The sequence below is a fragment of the Onychostruthus taczanowskii genome, unplaced genomic scaffold (assembly GCF_017590055.1).
Source record: "Onychostruthus taczanowskii isolate IOZ18803 unplaced genomic scaffold, ASM1759005v1 scaffold56, whole genome shotgun sequence".
Taxonomy (NCBI): Eukaryota; Metazoa; Chordata; class Aves; order Passeriformes; family Passeridae; genus Onychostruthus; species Onychostruthus taczanowskii.
Genome location: NW_024503235.1, coordinates 311,049 through 326,295, shown reverse-complemented (window position 1 = coordinate 326,295; position 15,247 = coordinate 311,049). Strand labels below are relative to the sequence as shown.

The 15,247-nt window shown below is 52.4% G+C and overlaps 1 protein-coding gene across 1 annotated transcript; it reads left to right on the top strand.

Annotated features, from left to right (window-relative positions):
- The first annotated feature begins 4,484 nt into the window (after nucleotides 1–4,484).
- Nucleotides 4,485–14,373, top strand: DHDDS (dehydrodolichyl diphosphate synthase subunit). The gene is made up of 9 exons (XM_041417720.1): nucleotides 4,485–4,542; nucleotides 5,432–5,515; nucleotides 6,330–6,446; nucleotides 6,979–7,121; nucleotides 7,724–7,840; nucleotides 7,993–8,094; nucleotides 8,745–8,859; nucleotides 9,984–10,091; nucleotides 12,882–14,373. The coding sequence occupies exons 2-9, from the start codon at nucleotides 5,453–5,455 to the stop codon at nucleotides 13,116–13,118; spliced, it is 1,002 nt and encodes a 333-aa protein (XP_041273654.1). The 5' UTR covers nucleotides 4,485–4,542; nucleotides 5,432–5,452; the 3' UTR covers nucleotides 13,119–14,373.
- The last annotated feature ends 874 nt before the right edge of the window (nucleotides 14,374–15,247 follow it).

Here is a 15,247-nt window from a genome sequence, read left to right as displayed (position 1 = left end):
CTCGGGGCTTCTCCCTTTCACGGAGGTCTGAGGATTTGTGGTTTTGCCACGGCTGCTCCATTGCTGACAGCAGCAGAGCCCGGGTTTGGGCTCAGTCTGGGAGGGTGTGGATCCTCTCTCAGGGCTGCAGTAACACCACCAGTTTGCGGGCTGTGAGCTGCAGCCTGGGGGACAGCAAGCCAAAGGAAAATCACTTTTTTTTCCCCTAATCCTCCCCAAGGGCAAGCCCAGAGAGCACAAGGTGCTTTAAGCAGCCAGCTCTTCCCTTCTCAGGCTTCTCTCAGCCTCTGGGTCCTGGAGCTGGGGACACCCCTGTGCTGGGGACATCCCTGTGCTGGGGACACATCTCAGCTGGGGACACCCTCTTCACTGGGGACATCCCTGAGCTGGGGACATCCCTGTGCTGGGGACATCCCTGTGCTGGGGACACCCTCTTCACTGGGGATGTCCCTTTGTTAGGGACACCCCTGTGCTGGGGATACCCCTGTACTGGGGACACCCTCTTCACTGGGGACACCCTGTGCTGGGGACATCCCTTTGCTGGGGACATCCCTTTGTTAGGGACACCCCTGTGCTGGGGACACCCTGTGCTGGGGACGTCCCTTTGCTGGGGACACAGCTCAGTTGGGGACACCCCTGTGCTGGGGACACCCCGTGCTGGGGACATCCCTTTGTTGGGAACATCCCTGTGCTGGGGACATCTCTGTGCTGGGGACACATCTCAGCTGGGGACACCCTCTTCACTGGGGACATCCCTGTACTGGGGACATCCCTATGCTGGGGACACATCTCAGCTGGGGACACCCTCTTCACTGGGGACATCCCTGTACTGGGGACACCCCGTGCCGGGGACCTCCCTTTGCTGGGGACATCCCTTTGTTAGGGACACCCCTGTGCTGGGGACAGATCTCAGTTGGGGACACCCCTCAGCTGGGGACTCCCCGTGCTCCTCCTGCCCACCCCACCTGCAGAGCCCGCTGCCTCTGGGGCTGAGCCTCCCCAGGGACAGGGGACAAGGCTGTCCCAGGTTAGTGGCTGCTGTCCCCTCTCCCCAAGTCTTGCCTTTATTTATTGGCCCCGGTGGACCCCCCTTCTCCCGGGAGCCCCCCAAGCCAAGGCCAAGTGAAAGCTGCACTAGGACGTGCGTGAATGACGTATCTTTGGGTTTGTTTGTCTTTGTTTTGGGTTTGTTGTTCTTTTTTTTTTTTTAATATAAATATTCTGGTTTTGTATTTTTGTATATTTTAATCTTTAAGAAAAGAAAAGGAAAAAAAAAAAAGAAAAAAAAAAAAAAAAGGAGAGAAAGGACATAATTCCTGCAATTTATTCTCAGGTATTCGAGCAATCTCAGGGATAAAATGCCTCTGTAGCCCAGTGCTGGACAGAGAGGAGGGTTTTTTCTAACAGCACAAAGAAATGATGAAGTTTGCATTGGAAGTGTAGATCTACCTCACTGGATGTTTGCTAGGTGGGCTGATGTGTTGTCGAGCTTTTCAAATGTGTTTTTTGGTATGTTTGGGATTTGTTTTCTTTTTAACTGTGTTGTGGTGGTCTCTTTCCCTTCCCCATGCACTGACGGAGGATTTGGGTCTGTGGATCTGTGTGTGGGGATGGAGAAGCCAGGCAGTGCCACGGGCAGGGAAGAGGTGCTAGAGCCTGTGTCAGCTCCCAGCCCCTGAATTTCTGCCAGCCTGGTGGCTTCTGAGGCCTGTCCTCTGTTTCTCTCCCCTGCTGACTCTCCAGCTGATGGGAACACTCCAGTGCACCCCGTGCCCAAGTCCTCTGCTGCCCTTGGGCTGGGGTGTCACACAGGCTCCCAGCAGGCTGGTGGGTCAGGATGGGGGTCCCAGCCCCATGCAGGGGGCAGAGGAGGAGCAGACAGTGACCAGGGAGTGCTGGGACACAGGGTTACCCTCAGTCCCTGCCCCTCCTCTCCCTCGAGCCCGGGGCTGGCTGTCCATGGCCTCCCAGGACAGGGGAGGTGCAGCTGCTCCATCCTTTTCTCCTTCCTGGATTCCCTAAATGCTGACTCACCATGGCCAGGAGAATCTCTGGATCCCAGAGAATGTCTGGATCCCAGGTTCTGGGGAGTGAACACTCCTCCTGCAGCCCAGGGGGTGGCTGGAGCCTTCCCAGGGAGGGTGGCCATGCTGGTGTCCAGCTCTGGGCACGTTTTCTGCTGGATTTTAGTAGCAGTAGGTTTAGCTGTGGGGCAGGGCTGGGTCAGACAGGAGCACCCACTCCATCCCCAGGGATGGGGGGCTCTGGGGGGTTCGCTGAGGCTGCTGGAGCCCAGAGACCCCCAGCACGTGGGCATTGAGGGGGATGGAGAGCAGCCCCCAGCAGCTCCCTGCCCTGCTCCAGTAGTTTAGGGTGAGGTGGTGGTCTCTTCTTGGGAGAGGGGGGAAGGACTTTTATTTTTTGACTAGCAACGGGATCTGTACAAAACTGCTTCAGGAAAACAGCTTTAGTCTGACGGGGTAAATGCAATAGAGCCTTGGGGGGTGGCTCTGGGCCTCCCCCCAGCACCTCGGCTGTGCCAGGGAAACTGCAGCCCCCTTGTCCCTGTGTCTGCCCCCTCATCCCTGTACCTGCCCCAAATTCCTGTACCTGCCCCCTCATCCCTGTACCTGCCCCAAATCCCTGTACCTGTCCCCTCATCCTTGTGTCTGCCCCCCAAATCCCTGTATCTGCCCCCTCATCCTTGTGTCTGCCCCCAATCTCTGTGTCTGCCCCAAATCCCTGTACCTGCCCCCCAATTCCTGTATCTGCACCCCTTGTCCCTGTATCTACCCCCTCATTTCTGTATCTGTCCCCCCAACTCCTCTATCTGGCCCCTCATCCCTGTGTCCGCCCCCTTGTCCCTGTGTCTGCCCCCTTGTCCCTGTATCTGCCCCCCAATCCCTGTAGCTGCCCCCCTCATCCCTGTGTCTGCCCCCTCATCCCTGTACCTGCCCCCTCCTCACCCCCCTGTATCTGCCCCCCAATCCCTGTACCTGTCCCACTCATTCCTGTCTATCCTCAAGGATTCTGTAGGACCATCCCCCCCTGCTCCCACTTTAATGGTTTGGTGATTTCTCTGTCAGGTGTCTAGTGTGTGTAAATACCTCTGTAAACCTTCCCACTTTCTCTCAGTATTCTCCTTGATTATTGTTTACAAAAATAAGAGGAAAAGAAAAAAAAAAAAAAGAAAAAAAGGAAAAAAGAATTAAAATATCCAAAGCATCTAATAGGTTATGGAGCAGGGAGATGGATCTGCTCTCCCACACAGAGCTGCCAGGTGGGAGCTCTGTAACCATCCCTGCCCTGGGCAAAGCAAACAGGGAATCACTCAGGTTTTCCCCGGGGTGCTGGGATCTAAGAAAACAGGGATTTTAATCTGTGCTGGGAAGCCACGCTGGAGGAGATGGGATTGATTCGCATCTCCTTGTGTTGGCCATTGTGGCTCTTCCCTTCTGCTGACAATAATTAACTAAATTGCTGCATCACGGCCCACCCTGCCCAGGGGCACTATGCATGAGGGGACAGGGAGGATGGGGCACGCTCAGGGTCCTGCTGTGACACGGGACTGTTTGAATGTATGAGGAACAAAACAAAGATGTCCCTCACAAGGGGGTGTCTGCCCTGGGGCCAGAGCCTTGAGTCCCAAAAAATGTCCACGAGGAGACGGAAGAATGTAATCCATGTTTACTGCTAGCAACCAAAGCGTTGGTGTCAAACCCGGGAATTTTATGGGGTGGGAGGGAGGGGATGTGGGGTGCTGTGTGTGTGGGGGGCTCAGGGTGACCCCTGAGCAGTTACTCACACTTCCCAAAGACATTTCCTGCCGGAGTCCCTGCAGCGACATCCTCGGTTCCTGCTGCTGCAGGTTTCCCCCCTTCTGCTCATTGTGTTTTTGTTTTTGTACCAACTATGTAAAATGTGGGTGGTTTTTTTCTTTTCTGGAAAAAAATAAATAATAAAGACCATGGGCAATGGCTGCTGGTGATGTTCTCTGTGTGGTTACTTTTGTTTTTCTCTCCTGGGGTTGAGGAGCCCAGACCCCAAATGGGGGTCCCAGGGCAGGGGATGGTGCTGGGATCCACCTCCCCTGCAGCCCCCCAAAAGTGTCCCAGCCCTGTCACGGAAACACAGACCGCTTTGGGTGGAAGGGACATTAATAATCCCACCCGATAATCCCACCCCTGCCATGGCAGGGACATGTCCCCTATCCCAGGCTGCTCCAAGCCCCCACGTCCAGCCTGACCTGGGACACTTCCAGGGATCCAGGGGAACCCACAGCTTCTCTGGGCACCCTGTGCCTCCCCACGCTCACAAAGGGAGAACTTCCTGCCAGTTTCCCTCTGTCCCTCTGAAGCCATTTCCCGTGTCCTGTCCCTCACCGCCATCCCTCCCCTCACAGCTCCCCCCCCACCCGCCATCTTCCCCTCCCCTCAGGGCGCCTCCATCCCCGCGCACGCGCGGCCCCGCGCGCCGCCGTGTGACGTAAGCGGAAGGGCACGTCACCCTCCGGCGGAGGCTGAGGCGGCGCCGCCGGGGCAGGTACCGGGAGGGACCGGGGGAGAGCCGGGGCTGAGCGGAGCTTACCGGAGTTTACCGGGGCTTAGCGGGCACGGCGGGGGCGGTGCGGGCACGGCGGGGGCGGGCTGTGTCTCCTTCCACCGTGTCTCTCCCGCCGGCGGCCGCGTCCCTCCCCTCACGGAGCCGGCGGAGGCCTGAGGGACGCTTCTCGCCCGGGAGGGCCCGGGCGGCTCCCGGGAGCGGAGGCACCCGCCGGGTCTGGGTGTGCGCCCCGCTCTCGGCCGGCTCCGCTCGCTCCCCCGGGGTCCCGGAGGCTGCAGCTCCCGGGCAGCGGGCACGGGCAGCCCCCGGTGAAGGGCGTTCCTCGGCAGCCCGGGGTCAGACCGCGCCGGAACGGTCGGCCGCCGTTAGCCGGCCATTAGCAGGCGCTGGGTGTGCTCAGCCTAGCCCTGCGAAGAGCTTTAGGAGCAGCCCGAGGTCCGGCAGTTCCTTGCGCTGGTGTTTGAGGCTGTGGGTAGGGATCCCTTCCTGAGGGAGCAGGCCGAGAAAGCCCACACGGAGAAGGAGCTGATGAGCGTGACTCGATCTGCTGCTGCCCTGGATGCTGGGATGGAGTCCAGGCGGTTGGGTCGGGGCTGTTTGTGCTGGGGTGGGTCTGCACGAACCAGTCCTGCAGGCTGCAGGACTCGGGGATGGTTTTCCCTGCACCGGCTGCTGCAGGCTCCACTCTGATGACACAGCTGGAAAATTCCAGAGCCTGTTTCTGGACCTGCTTATCAAAGGACTCGCACAGACAGTGTAAAGGGCTCCAGAGAAGCAAGTCAGAGCTCATTTTTCCCAGGGGGTTTGTTTGCTTTGGGCTCAAACAATCATCTCTAACCCCTTTATTTTCAATTTCCCTTTGATAAAGGAAAGGAGCTCTCAGTAAAAAATGTCGTGGATCAGAGAGGGCGAGCTGACCATCATAGAGAGGTTCTGTGCCAACATCATTAAGGTAAGGGATGCATTTGGGTGGGTTTTGTGGTGAGGAACTGGCAGGTTCTTCGGGGTGGAACTGTCTCTGTGGCTGCAGTGCTCTGGAAAGGGAGCGTTGTTGGCAAGGCTGCCTTTAGTGCTGGCACTGGATGTGCATCCCTAAACTCCATCCCAGGGTGGGAGATTGCTTGGGCTTAGCCTTGCAAAGGAGCAGGCAGTGCTTGCCAAAAAGGATCTGTGCCCTGGCTGAGGCAGGCAGGGCATGGGAAGCGGGGACAGGAGAGAGATCCTCACGCTGGGGGTTGAAGGAAGGAAACTGAGTATTGGAACAAAAGCTCACCAGTTCCAGGAAAATTCTCTCCTTGCTCAGGCTCGAGACTGGTGGTGCTGCCCTGGTGAGGTCAGTGGAAAGGAGCACTGGAAAAGGAGCACTCCTCTTTGTGGGGGGAATTTGTTTGTCTTATGGCCTTTCCTTGTGTTCTCTGAAGGTAACTTTCTGTGGAAAGGCCCTTGAGGTCTGAAATCAAAAATGCATCATTACCCCTGTGTGCCCCCCTCCCTGGCTGCAGCTGTGGCAGCACTGAGCTCCTGAGCACTGCAGCTCTGTCCTGAGGGAAAGGGGGAGGGCAGAGCTGCTTTTCAGTTCAGACATTTGTCAGCACTGAGCTGTTTCTTTGGAGACCCCAAACCGGGCTTGGCAAGGAGGAAACGAGCACCCTGCTCATTGCAGCTGCAGGGAGACAGCACTGCACCCCTGGGAGCACACAGGGCTGGGGGGACACAGGGGACAGCCCTGCTCACTGCTGCTCTCCTGTGCTTTTCCCTGTTTCCAGGCAGGTCCAATGCCCAAGCACGTTGCCTTTATCATGGATGGCAATCGCCGCTACGCCCAGAAGTGTCACGTGGAGAGGCAGCAGGGACATTCCCAAGGCTTTGATAAGCTGGCACAGGTGGGGAGGATGTGTTCTGCCTTTGTGTGGTGGAAGTTTGAGCTGGGTTTGCTGCTGGACTGGTGTCCTGTGTTCCTTCTCTTCACTCTTGCTGTGCTTGGAGCTGCTGTTCGTCGTCAGGATTCACAACTTCAGCTCCTCCCTCTCTGTGTTATCTTGCAGAGTCATTCTATTCTCTGTTTTTCCTTCTGTTTTGCACTCAAAATATCTGCCTTACAGATCCCAAGGCTTTTATTTCTCTGGAACAGGTGGCTTTCTCTGAAAATGTTTTGAAAAGTGCAGTATGATATAATTTATAAACCAGTGGTGCTTTTCCTGGCTGGATGAGTTCCCTGTGATGGATTCTCATCCTCAGGTAGTGATATTTTCCTCCTGTTCTTTAAAATGAATCTGTAATTCACATCTAGGTGTCCCATATTTTTGATAATCATTTCTTTTGATCCAGTCCTGGCCTGGTGGGAGACCACAGGAATGTTTCACATGGAGAACTTGTGTCTTGCTGGCCTGATTGTTACATTTTGTCTTCTTGCAGACACTGCGGTGGTGCTTGAACCTGGGCATTCGGGAGGTGACAGTTTATGCCTTCAGCATTGAGAACTTCAAACGCTCCAAGGAGGAGGTGGATGGGCTCATGGACCTGGCCAGGCAGAAGTTCAGCCGCCTCCTGGAGGAGCAGTAAGAGCCCCCCACGGGTGGAGCTGGGGCAGGACACAACAGATTGCAGGGATGTTCCAAGCTGTGAGAATGGATTCATGAGGAGAGCCTTCCCCACCTGCAGTCAGGCACTGCCTGCCTGGGTGGGCTGCACAGCTCTGTGCATAAACACTCCCCCTGCATATCAGATTTGGGGCAACTGTGCCATCCAAACCATGGGGACGAGGACAGCTTTCAGATAAACACAGCACAGTCAGAAACACAGAGTGCCAGATGTTGTTTTCATGAAATATCAAAGCTCTGTCTTAATTTTTGGTTAGTTAGAAGTGCCCAGAGCCTATGGTTGTACTCTAAGCCTCCACAGGTAGGGATGCCTAATCTGTGATCATGTCCTGGTCCTTTGGTTATGTCTGTAGCTCAGGAGCTGGCGTGGGGAATGATCACTGTGCCTTTGTGGAATGGTTTGGGATGATCAAACCTCAGCCACTTCGGCACACCTGGAAACCATTTGGTGGTTTTGCCTTTCTCCAGTTCCCGGCTTTGCTGGAGCTGTGGGTGGATGTTGGCACTGGTGCAGTAGAGACTGATGTGTTTTCTGTGCTCCCCACTGTGGCTGGGTGCAGGGAGAACCTGAAGAAGCACGGGGTGTGCATCCGTGTCCTCGGGGATCTGCCCCTCCTGCCCGTGGATATCCAGGAGCTGATTGCCCAAGCTGTGCTGGCAACCAGGAACTACAACAAGTGAGTGACCTCACGTCTTCCTCCTCTTCCTGAGGGCTGGGACTTGTCAGACATGCTACACCTCTTTTTTCTTCCTGGTCCTACAAGCACACATCGCTGTCATCTGCTGGGCCTTCCCAGGATGAGCCTCTCACAGCTTTTCCTCTGTGCAGGTGCTTTCTGAACGTCTGCTTTGCTTACACGTCGAGACATGAGATCAGCAATGCTGTCAGGGAGATGGCCTGGGGGGTGGAGCAAGGACTGCTGGAGCCCAGGTAACTCTTGGTTTTCTGTGTGAGGCTTTTGGGTGAATCCTGCCTGTCTTACCACTCACACTGCATGAGGAACCTCTCAGAAGCCAAGTGGCTTTGAAATAGATCTCATTAAACCACTGTGACTGGAACAAATGACTTAAAGTTACTATGCAATGTTTGGCTTTTATTATTTCAGTTACCATGGTGATAGATACACAAGCAAGACAGAAGAGAAATTAGGTCTGTGTCTTAAGTTAGTTTAAATGTGAAGGCAGATTTTATGCCACAACAATTGGCTGCTTGGCTGACAGTCTTAGCTGTGAGGTCAAACAACAGATGAATCATGAATGCTGCACTGTTCCTCCACCCTGAAGGAGAAGGAATAGTTACACTCTGCTCCCTGCTCCAGATGGAAGCCCTCACAGTCTGCTTCCACCACTGTGTTATGTTTCAAAGAGCATGGAGTGGGATGCTCTGGGGGCTGGAACAGCATTTAGAATAGCCTGTGGAGCAGACAGCAGTGTCTAAAAGAAGCAAGTTGAGCTGCCTGTGCTTCAGCTCCACCACCCAGTTTTAATTTGCAGCCCTGAGTTTGCATAAAACCCCTCAACTCTGGTTTGTGGCACATCCATCAGGTGGGAAGGGTGTCTGATAAACTGTGTCTCTTTCAGTGACGTGTCTGAATCACTGCTGGATAAATGTCTGTACACCAACAACTCCCCCGACCCAGACCTGCTGATAAGGACCTCGGGAGAGGTTCGCCTCAGTGACTTCTTGCTCTGGCAGGTAAAGTCTCTGTTCTCTCCTTGGGATTGTCCATCTTTGCCTCAGAGAGTGCTGGTGTTCCACTGACTGCAGGAGCAAGCAGGGGTGAGGGCTCTGAATCTCCTCCTGCTGGGGTCAGGTAGCTTCAGGATGGAGTGAGCGCTGGGGCACCTCAGATCAATCCATTTCTGGCAGATCTGTGTTTGCCTAAAATCCTGAATTCTCATCCCTTGGCTCCTCTCCCCACCTTCAGATAATTTCTTGTTTGTAGACAACATTTGAGTGGCGTTGTTTCAGCTGAAGCTCACGTGTTATTTTACATGTACAGTTTGGAGCCAAAACCCACTTGCCTTTAGGCAACCACATCAAATTATTCCCATTCTAAATTATTTAATTGGCAAGTTCTCAGAAGTTGTCTGGCCTGAGCTGTGCTTACCTACCAAGGCATCCCCTCTCCTCCCCCTATTTTTGGGCACACCTATACCCTGGGTGGTGTTGATGCTGTGAAATAACACTTTGCTTGCTCCTCTCAGTGGTAGAGGAGTCCTGTTAAGTGTTGGATTGTTTTAGCAGTCATCATAGGAACATATTTACCTTAAACTGTGGGAACTTGGTGGCAAAAATAGGTTTTGACTCGAAATCTTTCATCATCCAGCTCAAGGATCTCTTCAGTGCACCACAACTCTTGGCTTCATTAAGCAGTTTAAATGCCACGAGTGGGCAGTAAGGAATATCATGAGATGTCATTTGAAGAATGGCTTAAATGTCATGTCCTGATCCTCAGTTCAACTGTTATTCCCTTAGCCTTTGGTACTCCAGTGTTGCTATTTTAGGTTTTTATAAGTCTGTGATGCTTAAGCTATTAAAAATACCTCTCTGAAGACCAACACAGCATTAGAAAGGATTCTGCTGATGCCTTTGCATGAGTGGATGACTGGTGTCCCAGCATTGAAAACGAATTAGAAAGGCTCTACATTGTGCAATTTCAGACTCTCCTAGCTGGTTTTTCCCTCACTTTAAGTAGAATCTGATAACACAGCCTAGGTAAAACCTTTGTGGGGAAAGTGGCATCGTTTGCCCAACAGAGTTGCATCTTAATAACCTTTTCTCAGTGATTAAATTGGTGGTGATCTTGCTTTCTGCAGACATCCCATTCATGCCTGGTGTTTCAATCAGTCTTGTGGCCAGAATATTCCTTTTGGAACTTGTGTGAAGCTATCCTTCAGTTCCAGATGAACTACAGTGCTTTACAGGTAAGGGAGCCTCGGGGAAGTGGAAAACCCAACCCCATGTGCCACCTGCAGAGCAGCTGGAGATCAGGTGAGAGGCTGCAAAGTGGGAGCAGTGGTTGTAGGTTAAGATCTTGTTTCAGCTCATGTGTTGCTCCTCTTTGTACCCCTGTGGCTTGTTACAATGTCTTGGTGTGTGGCCAGACTCCTCTACTTTCAGCAAGACCCAAAATATCCAAAGTCAGCACTGTCTGTGTTACTCATTGCTCCTTCCACAGCTGGAGCATCTGTCCCAGGGCTCACACACCCTGTGAGCACTGCTGGTCTGCCACAGGGTGAAATCTGCTCTCACACTGGAGCAAGCAGAGTACTCACAAGCTCTTCCTCTAAATCCACTATTGTTTTTAGGGTTGTAACAAGTGGGTGTGGAGTTTCCTTTGTGGGAGCTGAAATGAGGCAGCCTGGGCTGTGAGTCTGTGCACAAGTGTCCTCTTTCTGGTGGGTCCAGATGTACCTGCTGAAGGGATTGTTCCTATTGCTCACTGACATTGTTCCTCTCCTTTTAGATCTGTTGCTGGGAGCTCTCCCTGACCTGGTTCTGATACAGCTGGCCAGTACAGTAGTGAGATAGGAGTTTGGCTATTTTTAAGCTAAACAAGTGTGGGAGCTGAAACTCTTGATGGAGGAATGTGGGGGGCAGCAGCTGGTGACACAGAGGCAGCAGTGACAGCAGAAGGGCCTCAGTGTGGCAGCTCTTCATCCCCACCACATCTCGCTGCTGAATGTGTCTGTTCCTTAATTATTTGGGTCCTCTTGTTAAAAATAGGCATTATATTGCCCTTTTCTACCTTCAGGGACCTTGCTCACCCCTGAGAGTTGTCAAAGAGATTATAGCCAGTTGTGGTTATGGCTGAATTTAATCAAGTGCAGCCAGTCTGGCAGCATCCAAACTCTCCATGTCCTTAACCTCTTTTGTTCCTATTTCTGGCCCAAGTCTGCCCTTTTCCTACCAGCAATTCATTGTATTAGTACAACTAATGGCAGTTCACCTTCTGCATGAAGAGGGAAGCAAAAAAGGCAGTAGTGTTTGTCATTGCCATGAGCTTGGCCTCTGTCTGGAACAGTAAGGTCACTGTTCTGACTTTGCTCCTGGTGCTGGTTTCTGACAGGCAACAAATGCAGCTTCTGTTCCCAGCTATCCTCATCTTTTCCTAGTTCTGCTTGGTGGCTGGATGTGTTCATGCCATGCTATTATCAAGGTTTCTCATTGTCCACATTTGTTCTCTGGTCAGTTTTCTCCCTGTAAGAGCCACTTTGCAGTGTCTGAGCCTGCCCTTTTTTTCCCAGGGAACCCTCACAATTGTGCAAAGGGAGGGCTTCTCCCTCAGAGGAGCTGAGGTTTAGGAGCTGGGCCTTTTAAAATTTAAAATAGGTGATCTTGAAATCCAAAAGAAGTCATGAAGCAAATTCTCTTGGTGGAAGGGTTGCTGTCAGTGAGGATGGTGGGACTGTGGGGGCCTTGCTGAGAAGCCATGATGTTTTACAGCAGTTGTGTCTGCTTTGGGAGTGTGCTGCTGCTTTTGGGGTGTGGATGGGCAGCAGGATGGAAGGGGAGACAAGGTACAGAAACCCTCCTTGATTTGGAGGTAGTGGACAAAAGAGATTCTGCTTCCATCAGCTCAAACAGCATCACTTTAGTGGCTGCCATTTTATTTCCCAGCTGGTTGTTGCTCTCCATGGAGTCCCAGCACCAGCTGGACCCTGCTTTTGGTAGCTGGTAGATCTTGGGAAGGAGTGCAGGGCCAGCCTGCCCCTGCCCTGGCCAGCTGAGTCTTTTCTGGGCAATAAACAGTATTGCACTTTGAGGGTGGAAGTCTTCTGCTCAGCAGGCTGATGATCCTTGCAGTGCAGGTCAGCCCTGGAGAGCATCCCTTCAGTGGGTTTGCTGGGGATATTGCTGCTCACATTGCCAGCACAACAAAAGCTAATTTCCAGAGCTATAGCTGCCTTGGGCTCAGGAAGAGTGTGGGGATGAGTGAGTCAGGCTCTCATTAGAGTAATTATTCTTCTTGCTTGTTTGAAAGACCAGCACTTCCCAAGTGTGTGTGTGTCAGTTTATGTCACAGTGACCAGTTTTACAGTATTTAAAAATAGAACCTCAATATTCCTCCCTGCTGATGTTTTTTTGGCTGTTGGAAGCTGCAGGCCAGGACGTGTGCAATAAGGAGAAATCTAAAAGTGGTGTTCTACAACAAAATATTTCAAATACTTGAAGGGTAGACAAGGATGGCTCCTGCCTTTGCCTTTCTCCTGCAGTGTCTCAAGCCAGTTCACCCTTAGATCACAGAAATTTGGGAATGCTGAGCTTATTCCTGCTTTTGTTTTAGAGCTGATTAGCTCAATACTCGATCATCTCAAAGAATTGCCCTGTAAGTCATGGTTTGGAATCCCCTAAAACCTTTCAGCATCAAAAGTTCTGTGATAACCCTGGTGAGGATAAGAGTGTGCATGTCTGGGGTTCAGGAGTTCTCCTGCAGCTGCTCCTCTCTGATTCCAGTATCTGAGGGTTTTCCCAAATCTGTCCTGACTTTTACCTGTTCTAACTCGAATTTAACGCTGTGAGCAGAGCTGTGTCTTGGAGGGGAAGCCCAGGAGGTTATCCCTGTATTTTCTGAGCAGGCTGCCTCAAGGTGGAAGAGGCAGCCTTGAGTGAACGTGCAGATCCACGGCCGGGCAGAGGCCGTTTGTCCCCCCGTACCCCAGGTGGGCTCAGAGGCCTGGTAAGGTGCTAACACTCTCTGCTTTTCACTCCAGAAGGCCAGAGACTCCTACCTGGAGGAGAGGAGGCGACAGCAGATGGAGAGGGACCAGGCTTACGTGACCAAGAAGCTGCAGCAGGAGGGCTGTGTGACCCACGGAGACTCGCGGCGCCGGCGCACGCTGCTGCAGAAATGCACGGCCCTGCGGGAGGAGAGGATCCAGGGCTTCCTGCAGGCCCTGGAGCACAAGAGAGCAGACTTCTTGGAGAGACTGTGCCCAGTGTCTGCGTGACACAGGTGCTGGGCTCTGGGGAACACGGCGTGCAGAGCTGCTGCCCGCAGGGACTGGCTCGCCGGGCCCTGCCGTGGCAGCCAGGGCTGCTCCAGGAGCTCCCTCCTGCCGGCCCTGCCCGGAGCAGGGATGGCTGCTGTGAACTCTCCTGGCCTGGGATGCTGCTGAGGAAGGTGGTGCCGTCCTGTGTCACCTCCCTGCCCTGGTGACAGATCCCTGCACCCTGCTGGGTCTCTGCTGCTGGGTCCTTGACAGGCCGGGTGTTCTGGTGACAAGAAGTTAACTGCAGTGAGCCTCCTCCAGTTCTCTGACTGCTCCTGAACTGGCCCAGCCAGACCAGTTCAGTCCCATTAAATCAGTCTGGGCTCGGGTTCTTCCCATGGCTTTGCAGTAGGGAATGTTCTGTTGGGATGTCCTCTGCTGTCCCATCAAGAGAGCCCTGCTTTCTGCAGGGAGAGGATTGTTCCTGGTGTCAGGGGCATTCCCCACTGCCTGCTCGCTGACAGCAGCTTGTCTTTTCCCCACCTGACTGCTGGCTGGGATGTACCCACTCCTGGTCTCCAGAGAGCTAAAGGAAGGGTTCCCAGCCTTGCTGTAAAGAAAAAAAGCTGCTCCAAAGCTTCAGCAGCTCCTGAGATCTCTCTTGAGCAGTGGATGTGGGGAAAACCCAGGTGCAGAAGGTGCTGGTGTTGGACCACACTGACCTTGGGAAAGGCTCTGAGCAGGCAGGAAAAAAGGATTGGTTGGGAATGAACCTTCTCAGGAAGGAAATTGGCTAAACACTGGTGATGGCTACCATATGCCAAACCCTCTGAGGGAGTTCCAGGGAATGAGGGTGGGCTTAATTTAGGAATACAATGGCCAAAACCAGCCTCTGACCCCAGCCAAAATGGTTCAGAAGGGCAGTTTGGCTGATGCTAAAGGGAGTGGCCAGAGCAGCTGTGGAGTGTTGCTTGTTCTCACTTTTCCACTGGCAGGGAGATGGACAAGCTGATTTCCAAGGCTGTTTCCATCTCTCCTTCCTCCTGGTTTCCGTCCTCACCATCAAAATAACTGAAAATGTTTGATTTTTTTGATGCACACACACGTGTGGCAGTACCAGCTGTTGCTGGCTTTGAAGTGTTTCTTCTTACCTCCAGGTGAAAACCACAAAATGCAGATTTAACAGCCTTGTAAGTGCTGCACTCTGAGCACTTGGCCTGTGATTGTGAAGAACTGTGTAGTCAAACTGGGAATAAAGTATATTCATACCAAAGTTACTTAAAAAATAACCTGAATGTTTAAAAGTAAGTAGAGCTGCTTATTTTAAGGTGTGATGAAGCTGGAATCCAGGTTTAATACAGTAATATTTAATCTGTGGCAGACTCCTCATGTGGTTCCTGCTAGCCTGGGAATGATTTGAAGGTTATTTTTACAGTGGTGTGAGCAGTTTGCTGATACCCCAAAGCCTGCCCGAGTGGAGCTGTGTGCAGGTACCACCTCTTGTGTAAGTAGCAAAGAGAATTTGGCTGAAAATGTGCTGAGATGATGAGAGCTGTTGGTGTTAAACTTCTTTTGCTGTATTTTATTTTCTCCATGTTTCAGGAAACTGTGGAAACAGTGTACTCTCCATGAGATGGAAACTCTCCAGTCTGCTTTGCCAGGCTGATGGGGAGACTCTTCTACTCAAAAAATGCTTTTTTTGCCTTAAGAAAAAAAAAAATTCCATTGTGTTATGACTCTGCAGGTGACAAAAACCACAGTGGTGGCTTTCCACAAAGTACTGGTCCTGTTGCAGGAGGTAAGTGAAGGATCTGGTTTATAAAATACTTGTATGGAAAGTTTTAATCCATTTTATGAAAGGCAACACTGGAGCAGGGGAGGAGGAAGAGCCCTTCAAAAGGTTCCTGTTACCTGGCTTTGTGCATTTCACCTGCATCAGTCATTCAGTAAATGCAAGTTTTAGTTATTTCCCCCTGTGAGCCTTCCTTTGGTGGAGGGTGGAGATGAGTTACCCAGGCAAACTCCAGAGTTTCAGGAGTGCATCTTTCCCGTGAATCTGTGGGACTAGAGCCACAGGCTCCTGTCAGTGAGAACAGAACCTCCATCATTAATTTATATGGGTTGAAAATGGGAAAAATCAGCATGGC

What these genes read in the sequence shown, in the direction of transcription:
- DHDDS (XM_041417720.1), top strand. Translation starts at nt 5,453, where the DNA reads ATGTCGTGGATCAGAGAGGGCGAGCTGACCATCATAGAGAGGTTCTGT. An exon ending in TCTGTGCCAACATCATTAAG is followed by an intron (nt 5,516 to 6,329) that starts GTAAGGGATGCA and finishes CCCTGTTTCCAG; the next exon opens with GCAGGTCCAATGCCCAAGCA. An exon ending in TGAACTACAGTGCTTTACAG is followed by an intron (nt 10,092 to 12,881) that starts GTAAGGGAGCCT and finishes TTTTCACTCCAG; the next exon opens with AAGGCCAGAGACTCCTACCT.